This window comes from Merops nubicus, unplaced genomic scaffold (genome assembly GCF_000691845.1).
Source record: "Merops nubicus isolate BGI_N331 unplaced genomic scaffold, ASM69184v1 scaffold13092, whole genome shotgun sequence".
In the NCBI taxonomy this organism is placed as follows: Eukaryota; Metazoa; Chordata; class Aves; order Coraciiformes; family Meropidae; genus Merops; species Merops nubicus.
The window spans coordinates 635-19,259 of record NW_008591637.1 but is presented as its reverse complement, the minus strand read 5'-3'; the positions used below and the strand labels follow the sequence as shown (position 1 = coordinate 19,259).

The following is an 18,625-nucleotide window of genomic DNA, read 5'->3' as shown; positions in this document are numbered from 1 at the left end:
TCTCTAGCCCCTCCCCCAGCGTCCCTCACCTTCTTTAGCCATGCTCCAGCCCCTCAAGGTCCCTCTTGGAGTGAGGGACCCAAAACTGACCCCAGGACTCAAGGTGCAGCCTCCCCAGTGCCCAGTCCATAGGGACAATCCCTGCCCTGCTCCTGCTGGCCACACTAGTGCTGACACAAGCCAGGAGAGAAGATGAGAAATGACATCTACTCATTTTAATTCCCAGCACAGAAGTCTGAAGGCTCTCTGGGAAGCCCTGCACAGAGATCAAACATTTTTTTTAAGAGCTGGGTTCTGTCAGGACTTTTTTGTGCAGACACATCCCTTCTCCAGCCCCAGTGACACGTTCAGCTCCTGGGAGAGGGGAGTGCAGGTAACTCACCCCCCACCTCAGTCCCTGCCTTCGTGTTTCTCAGCAATCTGCCATGGAGATCAGACACCCTGGAGCTCCAGGCTTCTGACAGCCTCACTAAGTCACCACGTTTCCTTCACCAACAGATCCACTGCCACCTTTAAAAGTGTTCATTCACTCTTTGCCCAAGCTTTGTAGCTAGCAAGTGGACTGGCAGCTGAGACACACTGCTGTGAAAACTCTTCCTCAGAGTGGCAATTCCTCAGGCACCGAGAGAAAAGGTCTCCCAAGGCAAGGGCTGAGCTGCTCCTCTGCTGCCACTGGCAGGGAGGAGGAGATTTATTTCCACCTGCACACAACAGGAGCTGCCACCACCACGTGCCCACCCCCCGAGGAGGCTGCTGACCCACCTCACAGTGGTAACACTCCACGTGGTAGTCCTTGTCCATGGACACAACCCGGATGGTTTCATCAGACCCCTGGAAGCACCCAAGCAAGAGAGAAATGACAGAGGTTTGCAGCAGGACTGGGCACCTGCCTTCTGTGGATTGCTTCCTGCAACCAGGCAAATGTTGAGGAAACACTTTTGGGCTGCTGCTGGACACCATCAATAAATCCTGTCCCCTGCAGTCATTTTTACAGCAGTTTCATCCTCCACTGGCCTCTAAAATTTAACAGTCACAATCAAATCACACACTAATGATTGGTAATTCCATTATATCACATTTATCAGCATTTTAAATTGGTTTTGCCCCAGATTCATCTCCTCCAAGGATTAAAACAAGTCAGTCCCAGAGGGGTCACACTGAGGTCCTTCACGAGTGCCACCAGCATTTACTGACACAAAGGAAAGGTGCCCTGAACACAAACCCAGCACAGAACAGCCCTGCAGGAGGTGAAGGCAGCAGCCTGGCCCAGCAAGGGTAAGCTTCATTCTCCAGCACAAGGAGGTCACATCTCAAGAAGAGCACATGAGTGTGGGGCAAAAGGCTGCACTCTGGGGGAAGGGCTCGTCCCTCCTCACCCCTGGGGACACCCGTTGGGACAGAGCCCAGTGTGGGGGAGCACACCCTGGGATGTGACACTCCCCCCTGTGAGGGGACAGGGAAGAAAAGGCTCTCACCTCAGAGGGCAGAATGGGAAGTCCACAGGCTGCACACTTTGGAGCTAGAACTCTGCAAGAGCAAGGAGAAATTGAAAGCAAGTTATGGATCAACATGGAAAGCTGCAGCTGTAAATGGCTCATCCACAGGAAAGCTTTGCAGCACGAGATCATAGATTCATTTTAGCATTGATTGCTTGGCACACGTCAGGCCAAAAGAGACCTGACCTTTTGCACTCAGTGCCAGGAAAATACCCAAACCCACTGTAAAATTATTGGCTGCTACAGAGAGATTTGGAAGAGAGAATGAGGAGAAACTGAGCAGGACCATCTCCAGAAAAATGACCCCTAGAAAAACTTCCCCAGATGAAAAACTGGGTCTGCCACGGGGCAGGAACCTCAGGAGAAAACACCCTGGGCCCATACAGCTCCTTATGGTCTTACTGCACAATGTAACACAATAAACAACTAATTAAATTCAATCAAATTTGCAGGGAAATATGCAACATCTCAGGACAACAGAAGCCCAACTTTCATCTTGGCACAACACAGAAGAATTCCAGGGGCTGCCTGGGCAACACTTGATACTCTGCCTGCTTGGAAAAGGGAGTGAGGAGCAAAGCAAGCCAGGAGGACACTCCAAATGTATCACTGTGACCAGCTAAGAGCACAGCCACCTCATTTCACTGCCTGAATGAGAAGTGATTTTTAAAGTGGATTTGTCAGTTGTTATTTAGAGCTGGATAGAAGTTTTGGTTTGCAGCTTCAGTGGTGATCCTTCAGAAGTCAGACTCAGCCCCTCAGCTCCTCTGCAAGTAATTTGCATTGATTTTTTGCTGGCACTCACAGTCTTGCTTGAGAGCAGACTAATTCCTTACACCCCTGCACACTCCACGAGCACCATTTCTCACTATCTCTGCTTTGCAGAAGGAGCAGCTGAAGCCCAGGGATTCAGAGACTTCCTCAGAGTTACACAGGAGTCAACAGCAGGCCAAGAGGAGAGACACTGAGAATTTCCAGGGTCTTGCTCCATCCTCAAACTTCCAGCTCCTAACCCTGTCCTCGTTCTGCTAATCTGCACTTAGTAACCAGCTAAAAAGTTAAGTGAGAGGCTGGTGGGTTGGAGCACCCCTGCTGTTCCCTCTCCCCTTACTTGTGGTAATCTCTGACACAGTAGATTTTGTTCTCAGGGTCGACAGTGAAGGGCACACCATCCAGGCACTCGTTGCAGACCACGCAGCGGAAGCAGCCCGGGTGGTAGGATTTCCCTAGAGCCTGCAAGATCTGCAACAAACCAAGAGACAGGAGAAACGCAGGTGAACAGCCAGCAAAGGTGCCAAGGAGAAGCACACAGCTTCACAGCACGCCACGCTGCGTGCTCATCAGCCAGGCCCTGCCTTCATTCAGGCCCCTCATCTGAAAAATGAGGGATCGGAGGGGCAGCTGGAACCCTTACGTATCACCTGGCTAGAGAAATGAACTGTTAGCATGCATAAGGAGATGATTTAGAGTCTCAGTGAAGGCATTTAGCATTACAAAGGATAGAAGTGACAGAATTCAAAGGAAAGGAGATAATTTCTGAAGCCAGCAGGGAGTGAATACTTAGCAAGATCAGAAGGCAAGAGGTACCAGGCCAACAAAGGGAAATACATCTTTATATTCTCCATGAGAGGCTGAGACAAAGACTACTGCTAGGGTTTTGTAACTCCTTAGGTACTGCAGAGCTTTGTGCTCGTTATCCTGGCTTTCTAATTAACATGGAGTAGAGAAGCTGTGTGGAACACAGCAGCTGTAGTTCTCCTGCTGGCTCTGGGGCAGCAATTGCTACCTGGAGTACCACGGCTCCTCGGCCACGCCATCAGACTCCTGAGCAGAAGACAGCTTTTCCAATTTCCACGCTCTCCAGTGCAAGCAGGCAAGCAAAGATAATCAACAATAAGAACTAGAAAATGCTGGGGGGCGTGCTGTGACCTGACCACCCAGAAACACCCAATCCCTTTGCCTCAGCTGTGGTTTTACCCCACCCGCTCCAGGACCCGGAATTTGCCTCCCTCTGCACAGCCCCGAGCAGAAGGGTGCCAGGAGCTGGCTGAAGGCCAGCTGGTGCCCCGAGCCACTGCCCACCTCCTGCACATCTTGCAGGCAAGGAGAACTGCTGCTTCAGCAGGTGTCCACACTTCTGCAACGGCCTGGGCAGAGCTGGGGGGTGCCAGCTTCACAAAGATCCCACAACTCACCAGAAGGCTCCGTGGCTGTGCCTCCCGTGCCCCATCTCACCCTGGGCACAGTACCAGCTGCTAACACACACTGCTGGCAGGAATATACTTTGCTTTTGATGCATTCCTCTATAAAGCTGTGGGTTTTTTTCCCCCTAAAGCAATTATCACTTACCATGTCCATTATCAAGTGGCCGCAGATGAAGCACCTGTCAGCTGACTGCTGGAAACCAGAATACTGCAAGGGCAAAGAAAAAAAGAATTGGCTTAAAATGTCCCCAGGCCAGTGGAGCATAAGGAGTGTGCTGAGGGGTGTTCTTGGTGTGGCCTTTCTCTGTGCTCCTGGCACCAGCTAAACTGGCCAGTGCTTCTTCACTGTGCCAGGCTGTGCAGAGTCCCCAGAGAATATTCTATAGGCACCAGATCTCTAGTGTACAAGTTCCTGTAACTTCCAAGTCCTAAATTTAAGTACATTAATACCATAAAGAGCCATACAAATAAAGCATTTACTAATCAGACTTAACTGCTTACTTGACCATGTGAACCTACAAGCCAGGAACTCAGGTTTATCCCATATCTACATCACAGTATCTACAGATATAGGCTTGGAAAGCCAAATTCTCCCTGTGGTCACACTGTCATAGGTCTGCTGAAGCCTCTCAGAGATGAGAGGTACCATCCCAGCTTCCCATCAGTGTAACAGTCACGTTTGGCCCAGAGGAACTCTTTTTGCTGCTGTGGCTGAGATCTAAGGGTAAGTCACCTCCTGTCACGTCCACATCCCCTGCCTAAGGTGACTCCCACCATTCAGTCCTGGCTGAATGCTGGACATGCAAACTGGAAAAAATGAAATCTCTTAGATGCATTTGATCAATCTTTCCATTTTAGGCCTGTGAAGAATACAGCAATGAGAGCAAAAGATTAACTCACTTCTCTGACAGAAATCCCTTAACCTGTCAGCACTCAGAATGGCACAGGGCTTTTTGTGCCATTTTTGTGCCTCCACCAGCCAGGGAGAGGACCATGGGGTTGCTTCATGCTCAGCTACATTCACACAAAACCCACTGAGGGTGACAGAAATATAACCTTTAAGATGCCCAAACAAAGCCAGTTCATTGGAAAAGGAAATTCTGCAGCTCCTGCCTCCAAGGTGTGGACAGAAAAATGCTTTGAAGGAGCTATTGCAAGAGATTATGGCTTCAACTAGGGGCTACACCCAGCAGCAGATGTGGGCAGCCACCATGGCTGGGGCTGGCCTGGGTCAATGGTGGAGCAGGAGGGCCAGGCAGGATGCTGGACGAGCTGACAGGCCACGTGTGTGCCAGGGAGGCTCAGCCCAGTGCTTACCAGGAAATCTTCTTCACAGAACACTTTGCCATTGACAAAATAAAAGGCTTTTCCTCTCAGCTTTCGACCTGAGGGAAAACACAGAGAGAAGAGAAAGGTCATCAGATAGTGGGGAGAAGATGTGAGCAAAAACTGGCTGCTGAGAAGTGAACAGCTCCCTGGCAGGAGGCTGGAGCCAGGTGGGGTTGGGCTCTTCTCCCAGGGAAGAAGCCACAGGATGAGAGGAAACAGCCTCAAGTTGTGCCAGGGGAGTTTTAGGTCCCCTTGAGGGCTGTCCAGGGTGGTGGAGTCCCCATCCCTGGAGGGGTTCCCAAGCCATGGAGATGTGGGGTGAGGGACACGGGGCAGTGGGGTCCAAGCAGGGCTGCTGCACAGCTGGAGAAGAGCCCCCAGCCCCAGCACGGGCATTTCCACCCTCCAGCCCCATCTCCTCCTCCCCTGATGAGCTCCAGTCGCTGGATCAGGCCAGCAGTCCCACCCCCAGGCAGGAGGAGGCTGCTCTGCAACCTGCACCACCTCCTGGCAGACAACACCCAACAACCTGCCAAGAGCCAGCGAGGGCACTGAGTACTCCTTGAGTGAGGGGAGGGGGAAGGAGGAAGGAAGCAGGGGCATACAGGGGCTGCTCCAGAGCTGACTCTGTTCCTCAAAAATATCACAGCCATCCTGTCCTGCCAGAAGGTGCCAGCAGCTCCCTGAGCACCCCTCCTGCCCTGGCAGAGTGCCTGAGCCCATGGCACCAGCCCCCCACGGCACACTCGCTCCTGCAGCTCCCACAAAAAGCCTGAAAAGGTTTAAAAAGGAGTATTTTTTGTTGTTGTTCTTATGGAGAGAAGATGACAAAGTTTTTCCAAGAAAGGGCTCCACATATGGGGAAGATTTATTTACTGCAGCTTTTGAGCTCAGGCCTCCCATTCACAGCCTGTCTGCAGTGCTGTGTAGCTATGGCAATGCACACTCCTGCTGCCACCACTTCTTCTCAAGGCCCTGCCTTCTGGGAGAAAAGGGCCAGGTTTGGGGTCTTTGCAAAGAAGCTGCTCCTGACTCTTTGCAGCCCTGTTTCCCTGGTCAGCCAGGGGTTTGAAATCCTGCCTGGCACTGGAGCAGCTCAGCTTGTGCTGCCAGGACAAGGAGCCCCAAGGACGTGCCTGGAGGCAGAGCCTGGGGCAGGACCTGCTGCAGGCAGGTTTTGGGGACCTACCAGGCACTGCTGGAAGGAAATCAGCACCCACTGGCTGCTGGGGTGAGACCAGGGGCTGGCCTGGAGGCCACACCTCAGTGCCTCATTGCACACACCTACCTGGGAGCCTTAAATACCCAGGCAGGCTGCAAAGCCTAGAGGAGAGGAGGGAGCCAAGTCAAACCAGCTCCACCCACCCCTGAGCACGGCAGAGGGCACTCCGGGGCTGAGACAGCTCCTCCTGGGGACACAGGGATGCTCCAGGAAGCTCCGAGGCTGTGCCAGCCAGCTCAGCCAGAGCAGGAGGCCTCAGAGCCCTTCTGGAGGAGCAAGCCCCGGGCTGCCCGTGCAGGAGCTGCTGGGGAGGCTGCAGGAGCTGCTCAGCAGCGTGGGAGCCAGACCCACAGCACCCTGCCAGGCTGCCACCCCCACCCTCCTCCCAGCCCTGCTGGGGCCAGTGGCCTGACCCGGGGGGCAGAGGTGACCCTACCTGGGGGGCAGAGGTGACCCCGGGCACCAGCCCTCCCCTGCACCAGTGCAGATGTGGGATGGGACACCACTGGCCAACCCCAAAAGCATCCCTCTGTGGTTTCTCTCACCCACCTGATGCTTTGCCAAGGTGCCAACACCAAAGGGGACCCCGAGCACAAAATGAAAGTCTCTAATCTTGGAAGCATGAGCTCTGTGGCCCATAACCCACACTGGGACTGGGCACTCCTGGAAATGGAAAACAAGCCCCCCCTATTTAACACTGATTTTAAATGACATGGTAGGGCTGGCTCCATAGGGCTGGCTCCAGCTCAGGGTAACAGGCAGGTGGCCAAGAGACTTTTCACCTCTATGCCTCCACTCTCTCCTTAAGGACAAGCTGGTGGTGGTGAGGAAGAACACGTGTGTGGAAGCATGCAATGAGGAGACACTCCTCTGGCTGAAGGCTCTGGCTGGTGCCTGAGCAGCATGCTCATGGCTCCTGCAGAAGGGATGAGGTTTGGATGGCTGCCACCACCTCATTCTTCCAGGGTGACCAAACCAGCACTTCCCAGCCACGCTGCACCCACAGTATTTTTAACCCCATGACATTAGCAGGTCAAGATTGATGGCAACAGACCTTCAGAGGAGGTGCCACAGCTGGTGCTCTGGGAATGGGCTCCTGCTGCAAGCCCATTCCTTCAGAATGGAGTTCTAACTCAGCTGCTGGTGTTATGTGGACCCGTGAAGAGGAGCTGCTGACACCAAGAGCCCTTTGAGGGGGCAGTGATGTAATCACTTTAGGGAAGAAGTGGTTGTTTTGACTAGTTTCAGCTCCTCTCCACATCCTCTTTAAGCCCCTGGCAGAAGCATAGGAAAGCATTGATTTCAGAGTATCTCCAGCTTTGTGACTCTGCCTTGGTGCTAAAACAAACACCCCCTGCTGAGCAGCTGCCACGAGGTGCACCACAGGGCTGTGCTCCCTGGGTGCTGGTGCTTTTCCCCATCCTTTGCTCAAAGGGCAGCTCTCTCTGAAGCTCCTACCAAAAAGGGTTTACCAGGGACTTGCCACAGCCCACAGATGCTGGGAGATGCATCATTTGCTTGCTGGGGAGCTGGACCCAGCTTTCTCTTTTGAGCTGCTTTTCTGTTATCAAAAGGACAGTGGGGTCCCAAACCCATGTTCCACATTGATCAGATCCCCTCTGAGGCTTCTCTTCTCTGGGCTAACCAGCCCCAGGGCTCTCAGCCTGTCCTGGCACAGAGATGCTCCAGGCTCCTCAGCACCTTTGTAGCCTCCACTCAACTCTTCCCAGTAGCTCCTTGTCTCTCTTGAACTGGGGAGCCCAGAACTCCACTACCATGGGAAGTGTTCAGCCTGCCTCTCAACTACACCAGCAGCATTGCACAATCACAAAACACACCCTCTGCACTCTCACGTTTGAGGTGGTAAAAAAAAAAGCACAACTCTGAGAAAAAGAGGTGATGCCTGAAAGCCCAGAGCATGCTCTGGCACCCTGCAGAAGGGGTCAGCCACCTCTGACAGCAGAGCAGCCCCGGGGGGGGGCAGAGACAGCTCCTCGGAGGGGAACACAGTGAAACCACCCAACTGAGCACCAGCTCTCCTCTGCTGGGGGCAAAGCCCTGCAAGAAGATATTAAATGTTTATCTTCCATGGGAAAACTCCTAGAAGCTTCAAGCTTCAGAGGTGAGATAAAGCCCCCCTGGGACAAAGGGCTGTGAGTCCCTGCTGAGGAACCAGTTTTCAGCCCCGTGCCCAGCTGCTCTCAGCATCACTCGTTCCATTAAAGATTTCAACCTTTTTTCTCCCATTGTCCTAAGGATTTCAGCCTTTCAGCCAGCACTGAACCACAGCAACCCCCTCAGCCCACGAGTGTGTTGCTGCAGCCCTGCCCACATCCCCTCGTGGGCGAGCAGAGCGCTGGCACCAGCTCTCCTCTGAGGAGACCTGGGCCATGCCCAGACCCCAGCACCACCCCCACCTCAGACCTGGCCAGGAGAGGAACAAGCACTGGCACCCTAGGGTGAAAGCTGCCCCAGTGCTTCTCCTCCACCACAAGCACTCCTTGTGCCCATGGCACAGACAGGGGTTACTCACCAGTGAGCTGAGACCAAAAAGCCAGCAAGGACAGAGCAGTGACAGACCAGTGTGGAGACAGGCAGGGCTGCCCTGCCCATCCCCCAGCTGCACAGCCAGGCACATCTGAACCCTTCCTGACCTTACTTTTGCTAAGAGAAATAAATATATTGTTTACTAGGCCGACTCTGGCATGGTGGTTTTACTGGAGGGCTGCTGAGGAAGGATTATGGGCAATACTTCATCCTGCTGCTGCCTGGGATTAAGTCACCCTTACAGACAAAGGTGACCTCCTGCTCATAGTTGTTGAGCAGTGCTAATAAAAACCACAGCCTTGTTGTTCCAGGGGTTACACACTCACACAGGACATGCTCACTGAACACAGACAGCCCAAAGGCAGCAAGAGCTGCACTGCTCTGAGCAGCCATGCTTCATAATTACTGCAGCAGGGTTAATTAGTGCAGGCAGAGGGCTGGGCTCACAGGTAACCCTGCTCCCAGGGCACCCTTACACAGCCAGCAGCAGCAATCTGAGCCCACAAGGAGGAACAAAAAGAAAAAGAAAGTAGTGCAGTAGTGCTGACGTGCCAAAGGTGGAGCTGTGTGAGCTGGCAAACACCCAGGGCTCTCACCTCCCTGCTGCCAGGGCCCAAAATCTTCCCCTCCTCTGGCCCGTGTGCCGCAGCTCGACGTGGGGCTCTCCCCACCCCACCCTGCAACCATCCTGTCCCTCCAACACCCTCCCTCGCCCACTTGTTTCCTTCCCAGGCATCTCTGATGCTTCCCCTGCACTTCTTCAGCTTTCAGATTTCCTCTGAGGACCCAGTGGCTCAGGTGCCCCTTATGCTCTCGGCCATGCTGCTGGCAGAGCTGAGAAGGGCTGTTTTCCAGGCAGCCTGCAGCTGCTGGACATGAGCCTGCCCAAACCCCAGGGAAGACAAAACCACCCAACAGCTTACAGTGACACCACCCAGCTCAATCTGTGTGGTTATAAACTCCCCTGGCTTCCTACACAACCCCTCAGCACCTGGCAACACCTGCATCTTGTGTGTTCTGGGGAGGGGCAGAGGAGTGACTGACCTCAGAGGGTTAATGTGTACAATCTGGTAACTACAACTGTTTGTCCAAGAAGCTGAAAAACCCCCAAACCCCAGAAGGAAACAGGCACCTTCAGCTTGCAGGAAATGGCTCTGTGAGTTTCGAGGACCTTTTTTTTTTTTTAAACCTACTTTCAGGGCTCTCCTGTAAAGCAAATATAACCCCAGAAGGAAACAGGCACCTTCAGCGTGCAGGAAATGGCTCTGTGAGTTTGGAGGACTTTTTTTTTTAAACCTACTTTCAGGGCCCTCCTGTAAAGCAAATATGATTTATTACTAATCCTGCAGAAAGAGACCCAAGTGTTTTTTTTTTTTTCCCTCTGCTGCTCTGCAAAAAGTTGCCCTGTTTGTGTCTCTGCCCTGGAACAAACAAGAAGATAAATGAGACATTTATGCCAAAGGAATCATTCTAAATCGGTTGTTTTGACCTCTAAACCAAATTTTCTGCATGACATGCCAGTGGCTCAAAAAAAACTATACTTTTTTTTTTCTCTTGTAATAAACACTTAGCTCTGCTCAACCCAGTGCTCTGTCGTTTCTCTCTGAACACATGTGCAGCAGGAGACAAAGGGAGGAGGAAATTTGGCACCACGAGGTATCACCTCCCTCCCCTCCTTTAGACCCTCTTGATTTTCTCTATCTGGGAAACCAACACACACTTGGACACAAACCCAGCTATGAGCAAAATTAGAAATCTACCCTAAAATCAAACCAGCAGGAGAGCAGATATAAATATCTGGAGGACAATATGCTTTACCTTAATAGGTAATTTGGAGCATTTTATTTACTGGCGTGCAGATACCCAGTGCTCCACCAGAGCAGAAATTTTAGGATTGAAATCACGAGCAACCTTGACTCCTCAAAGACAAGTTTACACTGGATGGTGTCCAGGATGAACTCCACTTGACCTTAAAAAGCACAACTTACTTTTCAGCTAGAAACCAGAGTTTCCACACAGGCTGCCCCAGAGGTGTTCTGCAGCCAGGGAGACAGCACTGCCTGTCCTCACACCCAGTCCTCTCCAGCCTGCACTGCAAACCTCTGCAAAGGGTGGCCTGTTAGAATACCAGTAAATAGCTGTGAATACCAATAAACATCTGTGAATACCAGTAAACAGCTGTTCTTTCAGCCCTCACCAGCCCACCTCCTTAAAAAATAGCTTAATGCCATTTCTAATCAACCCACCACACACCAACAGAAGTGACACTGATACCTCTGTGACTGCAAGCACCTCCTCTGGAGGCTTGTCTCCAAAGAAAGGTGGTAAAATCCATTCTCAGAGGAGGATCGAAAGTGTTTCTTTCTAGAGCATCAGTTCCTCAGTAGTAATTTTAGAAATTTAAGAGAGTTCAAACCTGCTGCTGGATTATTTTTAACAGGAGCTTTGTGTGCAGTCCTGAGGCTGCCCGGTCATGGAGGGGGAGAGCTCCCTGCAGCAAAGCCCCACCTGGAGATTTGGGTTTACAGAGGAACAAAGAGTGAGCTGCTGAATTCTGAGCCTTTAGGAAACTGCCACCACCTGCAAACACCACTTTTTCTTTCCAGTTTTCCCATCTTCAGTCAGCTGAGGGTGACGTGCCCTACTGAAAACATAGGTGAGGCCAGGCAGCTGGTGTGGGACAGCTGGGCAAGGAGCAGGGCTCCAGCCTCAGCTATTATTGAAAAGCATACACAGCTTTCTATATTTATTCCCACTTTACAGCTCCAAACAAAACACACGCAGTCCTGATGAGTTTACAACTCTAAATACAACACAGGAGAAAAACTCCAAGGTTCATCTGGGAAATCCAAACTCATACAGATAAAAGCACCAGAAGGATTTTCTTTTCCTGCCACCACATATATAGCTACATTTCTAAAAATATGCTACTAGCCCTAGAGTGAAACATAAAGCAGAAAAACCACTCTTACAAACAGACAGGATTTGACATCAAGCAGCCTGTCCCTCACCCCAGCTCCACCCTGGACCTGCTAGCAAAGCTGTGGGAGGATCCATGCTGTAGGCTCCAGCAGGCTTCAGGCAGGGGTCTGGCAGGCAGCAGGGAGCTCAGTGGGGCCAGCTGGGCTATTTACCCCACTTCTTGGGCTGACTTCACAGGGCCCACCACTGCTGCTCCCAGCCTGATGCCCAAGAAGCAGCCCCCTCCCCGTGGTACCCAGGGAGCAAGCTGGCAGGGACTGCCCCCCTCCTCGGGGCAGGGCTCCTCTGCTCTGGAGGAACAAGCAAGATGTGTGACCTGGGTCAGTCCTGCACTCAGATGCTTTGACCAGAGGACTCTCAGAAGGACAAGATGATTTCAGCCAGCAGAAGTAATGCACACAATGAAAACACCATCACCAGGAGAGCCGAGCAGCAGCTCTGTCTGGAAAGGTGTCTCTGGTACCACCAGAGCCTGTTGCCAGCACCCACAGGATCATGGCACCAATTTGGTTGGAGGAGACCTTTAAGATCATCAAGTCCAACCATTAACTCCACCAGTGCACTGCTAACCCATGTCCCTCAGCACATCTCCATGGGCTGGAAACCCCTCCAGGGATGGGGACTCCACCACTGCCCCAGGCAGAGATCCTCACTCCCTGCCCGGGGCTGTCCCTGGGCCCTGCAGCCCAGGCTGGCCCTGAGGCCTGATGTGACAAATCAAAGCCCTCAGCACGCTGGCCTAGGCACATTCACTGCCACTACCCCAGCAAGTCAGAAAACGTGGCTGGAACTGAGAAGCAGAGGAACAGAAACCACCATCCCCTGTGCCACACGCCAGAGAGCTGGCACGCTCCAGAACACCCTTCCAGCAGGCCTCCAATCCACCCCAAACCAAACAGCAACCACCACCCCCAGGACACAGAGCTGTGGCAGACAATTCAATGACCACCTCCTGGCTTTCTCCCTTCAGAGCAGAGGGATGTGGTGCCCAAAGCACTGGTCCCTGGGCAGAGGGTACTCACTGCAGGCCCCGCAGGTGAAGCAGCTGTCGTGGTAGAGGTTGCCCATGGCCTGGCACGCCTGGCTGGCTCCATACACCCCCTTGCTGCACTTCACACAGGTGCCTGGAAGAGAGAGGTGGAGACAGGGGTCAGCAGGGGCCTGCTGGGGCAAGCAGGTGAGCACACCTATGCTCAGCAGCAGAGCACTGGGTGGTTCACTGGAGCCACGAGATGTAGGTGGCATCGGCGTGAGCCTCTCCCTTCAGAGGTGCTGCTGACAGTGGTCACAAGGGTCACCAAACCTCCATGGTGAAAGCCTTTTCCAGAAGAGTGAACTGCACCAAAGCAGCCCTGTCTGGCTACAGCATCTCCTTCCCTCTCCCATCCTGCCCCACAACCTCTATACACAGCTTAAACCACGGCAGGACCCTCCCCAAGGCCTGGGTGATAGGAAAGGTGCTCAGGCTGCTCACAGAACAGGAGTTTGTGCCACCCACTGCATAAAATCAACTTGCTGCTGCAATCAGTGTGAGGAAAACATCTCTTCAGTCAGCCCCTTTAGATCTTCACTGATCTCAGACCCTGGCTGCACCTGCTGAAGGGCCTAAGGACTCCCCATGGAGACAGAGCTGGGCTACCTGACCTCCACCTCCCCTCTGTCTGAGCAGAGACTTGAGGCTGGTGCTGCCTACAGACCATGGATCCTGCCCAGAGGTTCCTCCTGGCTCCTGCAGGACAAGCCAAGGAAGGAGTCAGTCTTCAGAAGACAGCTGGTGGGGGTGAAATGCTGGCTGGGGAGTGGGCCCAGCCTGGCACTGAGTTAACAAAACTTGCTGGTTCTTCTTGAGCCAAGCAGATTAATCTCAGTTTTTTGAAAGAAACATTTTAAGAAAGCAAGAGTCAAAGCACACAGGCATTACAAAATTTAAGAAAAAAAAGACAAAGATAAACAAATCTGGCTTTTCAGATGGATTTGCTCTCCCAGGAACACATCCATCTGATGTGCTCCTGAGGTGCTGACACAAGAGCTAGCACTGCCTCCCAAATTCCTCACAGGGAGTTCTGAGAGGGAAACCTGCTGATTTTGCTGCTCACAACCTTCTTTCTAAGCCTGGGGGATGGAACAGTCATGGAGTGAACGGGCTGTTAAAGTAAATTGACAATGTTGTCTGTAAAAAACTATCATGTGCTACACCACCCAACTGTGTAATCACTGTAAATATTTGTAGATGTCCTGTGGCAAGGCTGCCACTGAGAAATGGCATTGGGGCAGATCTGTGTGGGGTCTGTTTTCACTCCTACCTGCTACAGCCCATTAAATCTCAGTAGCAGTTGGAATTATTCTAGAAATAAGTCTTTGCTTCTTCCAAATACAACATATTCTGAAGTATTTCAAGCAACACACTGGAGCCTTCACCTGTGATTCTCCACACACCTGGCTTGAACGTGGCAAGGAAAAGGTGATGTGGATTGATTCTCCCTTTCCACTTGGGCTCGGGCTCCCCAGGGCAGAGGCAGCAGCTGCTGCTGAGGGCAGCGTGGGGCTGGGCAGGAGCCCCTGGAGGGGAAGGCTCTCCTGAAGGTCTGTCCCCTCAGGTGTGGCTCCTAAGGTGTTGCTCAGGACAGACAGAGGCCATGCTGCCAAGGTGCTGAGCCCGCAGCACCCGCTGGGAAGGGAAAGGGCTGGAAAGTGCTGATTTCAGCCCCATTTCTGCCAGGGGGGGCAGCCATGCCCCGGGCAACAAAGGCCCCTCTGTTCCCAGCCACAGGCACCTCTGGGGCAGAGCTGAGGGCCCTACACCCGCACCCCTGCCCCGGGTGGTGAGCAGGAAAACAGCCCTGACCCAGGCCTGGAGATGGGGGAGAGAAGCCAGGAAGGACAGACCCACTCTTGGAGTCTGGCAAGTGCATTTCCATTTGCCACCAGGCTCCAGGGACAGCTTCTCCTCCAGGGACAGCTTCTCCTCCAGGGACAGCTTCCCCCCTGGCCAGGAGCTCAGGCACTTGCTGTACCCCACTCACTGACAGCCCAACACAAGCTGTGCCCAGCAGAGACCCTCTGCCACTGGTCACTAATGTCCTTCCACACATCAGCCATCATCTACCTGCAAACCAAGGCTCAGCTGTGGCCTCCTCCAGCAGCATTCCCTTCTTCAGGACGATCAGCCCTTCCCACACGTGCTCTGGGCTGGGTTTGCCAAGACTGTCACTTCATTTTGGAGGGTCAGATGTGACAGTGGGCAGCTTCAGTGGTGAGATCTCCTCACCATGTCAGTCTGGCCCCAGGTAAGAGGAATGCAGCAGCAGGATCATTCTGATGGTGTTGGGATGGAGCTAGTCCAGAAACACTTGGAAGAGTAAGTCTGTCCCACCCCTTCTACTTGGTCTGTGCAAGCCTTATTCCCACAACCAGCTTGACTCTCCTCCAACATATGTAACCAATTTTTGCCCACTCCTTCTAAGAGGCTGGATTTATGCTGAAGAACCCCCAGTTACATTTGGAAGAGAACACCCAGATCCCCCCACAAGACTCCACCCTGTCATACCCACTGTGATGCTCAGTTCCTCGGGTGCTGTTTCAGAGCCTCTCCAGACCCTGACACCACCTCCCCGTGGCTCTGACCTTTAACCAAGGCCTTCCCACACCAGGCTCCAGCTGAGACGTGCTGCATGCCTCCTGTGCTGTCACCCCCTCTTGCTGGAGAGCTGATCTCAAGGAGATCTGGAGGCTGTGGGGGATGGAGTGCCTGCAACACCTGGCAGCTTGTCCCCACTTCACCCCTGGGGGACAGGGTTGTGGTTCAATGGTAGCAAAGACGTGTGGGCACCCCCTACCCAGACCAAAGAGCTGCCCAGTGCAGCTGCCCTGTGCTGCTCTCTCATGCCACATCCTGGCTCTGCTGTAGGCACTCGTGGACATGCTGCCAGCAAAGTACCAAATGGCACCAAGCTCCTGTCAGTGGCATCTCAGGCACCTCACAGTGATGTCAGAGGTTATGTGAGCTGCAGGGCCACGTGAACGAGGCCCCTGATTCTGTTCAGTCCCCACTGCTGTAGTGCCCTGGCTGATGACCCACTGCCCCTCTGCCTCAGCTCCTTCCTTTCCATTCCTTCTGGTGGGTTCTTCCTTTGCCTGCAAAGGCAGCTGAGCTCCCAGGAGGGAGGAGAAGCTCATACTGGGGTCATCTTGAAGAGCCACATCCCAGGCAAACACTTACTTGCTTGGCTCCCTGCAGGGAGGTAAGCTCCCCAGGCTGCACACACCCACTAGTCCACGTGCTGCCACCCCTCCAGCTCTCCTCATTCCACCAGCACCCTCCTGGTCCTGCCTCCCCTCCTTCTCCTCTGCCTCCCCTCCTCCTCCCCTCCTCCCAGCCACAGTGCACTCCCAGGAGCAGGCAGGAGGGATGTCTCCCCTCCCCTCGTTCCCAGTGGAGACAACACCACTATCACCACCCACATACAAAACCAACCTTGGCAGAACTTTAACTTCAGCCAGAACCTCTCCACCCTGAAGCCCTGGAATCACCCACACAGCCACCAGAACATGCTGGTGCACCAGCAGGGCCTGGTACAGACCAAAGGTGTGGACAGCTTCAGGAGAAACAAACTGTGGTGCTGGCAGCAGCTCAGCACTAACTGCACTGTGCAGAATCTGACAGAGCCCTGCTGGCCTCCAGCAGGGCCTGGTACAGACCAAAGGTGTGGACAGCCTCAGGTGAAACAAACTGTGGTGCTGGCAGCAGCACAGCACTAACTGCACTGTGCAGAATCAGCCCTGCTGGCCGTGGAGCTGAGCACACCCATCCAAAAAGGTGCTGGGGCTCCAGGTCTCCACAGGGTTCAGAGATTTGGCTACTCTGCTTCTGCCAAGGGGAGGAGAAATCTGGTACAGACCAAAGGTGTGGACAGCCTCAGGTGAAACAAACTGTGGTGCTGGCAGCAGCACAGCACTAACTGCACTGTGCAGAATCAGCCCTGCTGGCCGTGGAGCTGAGCACACCCATCCAAAAAGGTGCTGGGGCTCCAGGTCTCCACAGGGTTCAGAGATTTGGCTACTCTGCTTCTGCCAAGGGGAGGAGAAATCTGCAGGCTTTGCTACAACATCTCCTCTGCCTGACTGCTAGGAAGCATCCCAGCATCTTGCTGCAAAACAAGAGGCCTGAGGCCCTCCTGAAATACCTGCAGCTTCTCAGCTCTGCTCTAAAGAACAAGGAAGCCAGAACTCAACACCTAATAAATACATATAGCAAGAAAACCATTTACCCAAGCTGTTTTTTAAAAAGCTCTTGGTGAGGGTATAGACAGATTTGTATCTAGCTGTATGAAACAAGCCCAGATAAAACCATGACACTACGTGCTCCAGCTCCCAAAGCAGCCATCCAGCTGTCCCTACAGGCAGAGGCACTGCTGGAACCACAGGCTCTGCTCAGGTGAGTCCTCCCTGCAGCCCTGTGGACACCTGGCTTGGCTCTGCACCTACAAACCCCAGTCGGTGCTGTTCAGGGACTCTTCCCGTGCCCCAGCAGAGCTGAAGGCTGGTGCATCCAAGGGAACACCACGGGAAATCGGTGGGATTTGGGCACCTCGCTGCCGGCCGTGCCCTGGAGGTGGCACACCAGAAACCTGAGCACAGGCTGGCTTCCAGCCACGCCTCCCGGGGACAGGGGCCCCTTCCCGGCTGCGTGCAGGGAGCAGGGTCAGGATCTCCCTCCCCGGGCTGGAGAGCCGGTTGATACCTCAGATACCTCAGACTCCCCCTGTCCTCCTCGACAGCCCACACGAATCCAGCCAGCACTGCCAAAGTGCTCCCAGAGAACCCCAGTTCCCCCCGAGACACGTGCAGCCCATGCTGCACACACACACAGGCCACGACTTAAAAAAAGAGGAAGAAAACTCCTGGCTTTGTTAGCTTTTCACTTATTATACATCCTCTGAGCGGACGGAAGGATTTCACACAGCAAACTGGTGCTGAGGGACGACCAGACTGACTTACCCCTCAGCAGAGCATCCTCCCTGTGTTCTGCCCAGCCCCTGGTTTACACTTCCCTGGACTCTCACTTATAAACACTTATTTTCACACAGTGAGGGGAAAAGCAGCTCCTTTACTGTGACCAGAATTAATTGCTCATGATAAATACCTGGTCCAGACCAGGACAGACTAAAGGAATGCATGTTAACAAGCTGGGCAGACCCATCTTAAAACAATTCCCCTTGTTACAAAAGCAGCAGCACCCAAGATTAGGGGAGCCAAAAGCATTTTAGATAAAATACTTTGGTTATTTGCACTTCAGTCAGTCCTGGTTTGATTTCCTGGCACTGATGTACTGCAAACCTGCTGCATGAGGCTTCCCTTCATGGGGCAAAGCCAGCAACAAAACAAACTGCCCATCCTTCTGATCACTATTGCATAAAAGGATTTGTTTTCTGTCCTAAAGTTTGCTAGCTTGAGGGCAGGGCATAGCAAAGCCAGATTCAGCAGACCAGCTGCGCCCTTTATCCCTCCGAAGGAAGTAAGGTAACTGAAAAAATGAAAATAAAAGTGAGGAAGAAAGGGGGAGGAGGCCACGAATGAAAACACCTCAGTGCTTGCCCCTTCCTGCACCGTGGTCCTCCCCGGGGCAGATCTTCTGAGCCTTCCTCCCACCAGCTGAGGCTCCACAAACTTCACTTCTCCCTCTGCCACGACTGACTCGTTTTGCTTTTCCCTTTCCCTCTCCTCCTTCCCAAATTTCTCAGACACTACACGCTGGTGCAAAACCTCCTGCCAGGAGGATGTCAGCAGACCCCCCCGGGCAGGCACCTCCCTCTCTCCTGTCAGCAGGACCCCAGGAGCCTGACCAG

The 18,625-nt window shown here is 53.2% G+C and overlaps 1 protein-coding gene across 1 annotated transcript in view; it reads right to left on the bottom strand.

Moving 5' to 3' along the window:
* The window catches only part of LOC103782562 (LIM domain-containing protein 1-like), a gene marked incomplete at its 5' end in the record, with an annotated part of 13,777 nt that extends 873 nt beyond the window's left edge, over positions 1 to 12,904 (bottom strand). The window contains 6 exons of the mRNA XM_008950332.1: positions 763 to 831; positions 1,476 to 1,527; positions 2,608 to 2,738; positions 3,846 to 3,908; positions 5,018 to 5,085; positions 12,803 to 12,904. Coding sequence (XP_008948580.1) covers positions 763 to 831; positions 1,476 to 1,527; positions 2,608 to 2,738; positions 3,846 to 3,908; positions 5,018 to 5,085; positions 12,803 to 12,904 — 485 coding nt within the window. The remainder of the gene's footprint in view (positions 1 to 762; positions 832 to 1,475; positions 1,528 to 2,607; positions 2,739 to 3,845; positions 3,909 to 5,017; positions 5,086 to 12,802) is intronic.
* Between the last annotated feature and the right edge of the window lie 5,721 nt (positions 12,905 to 18,625).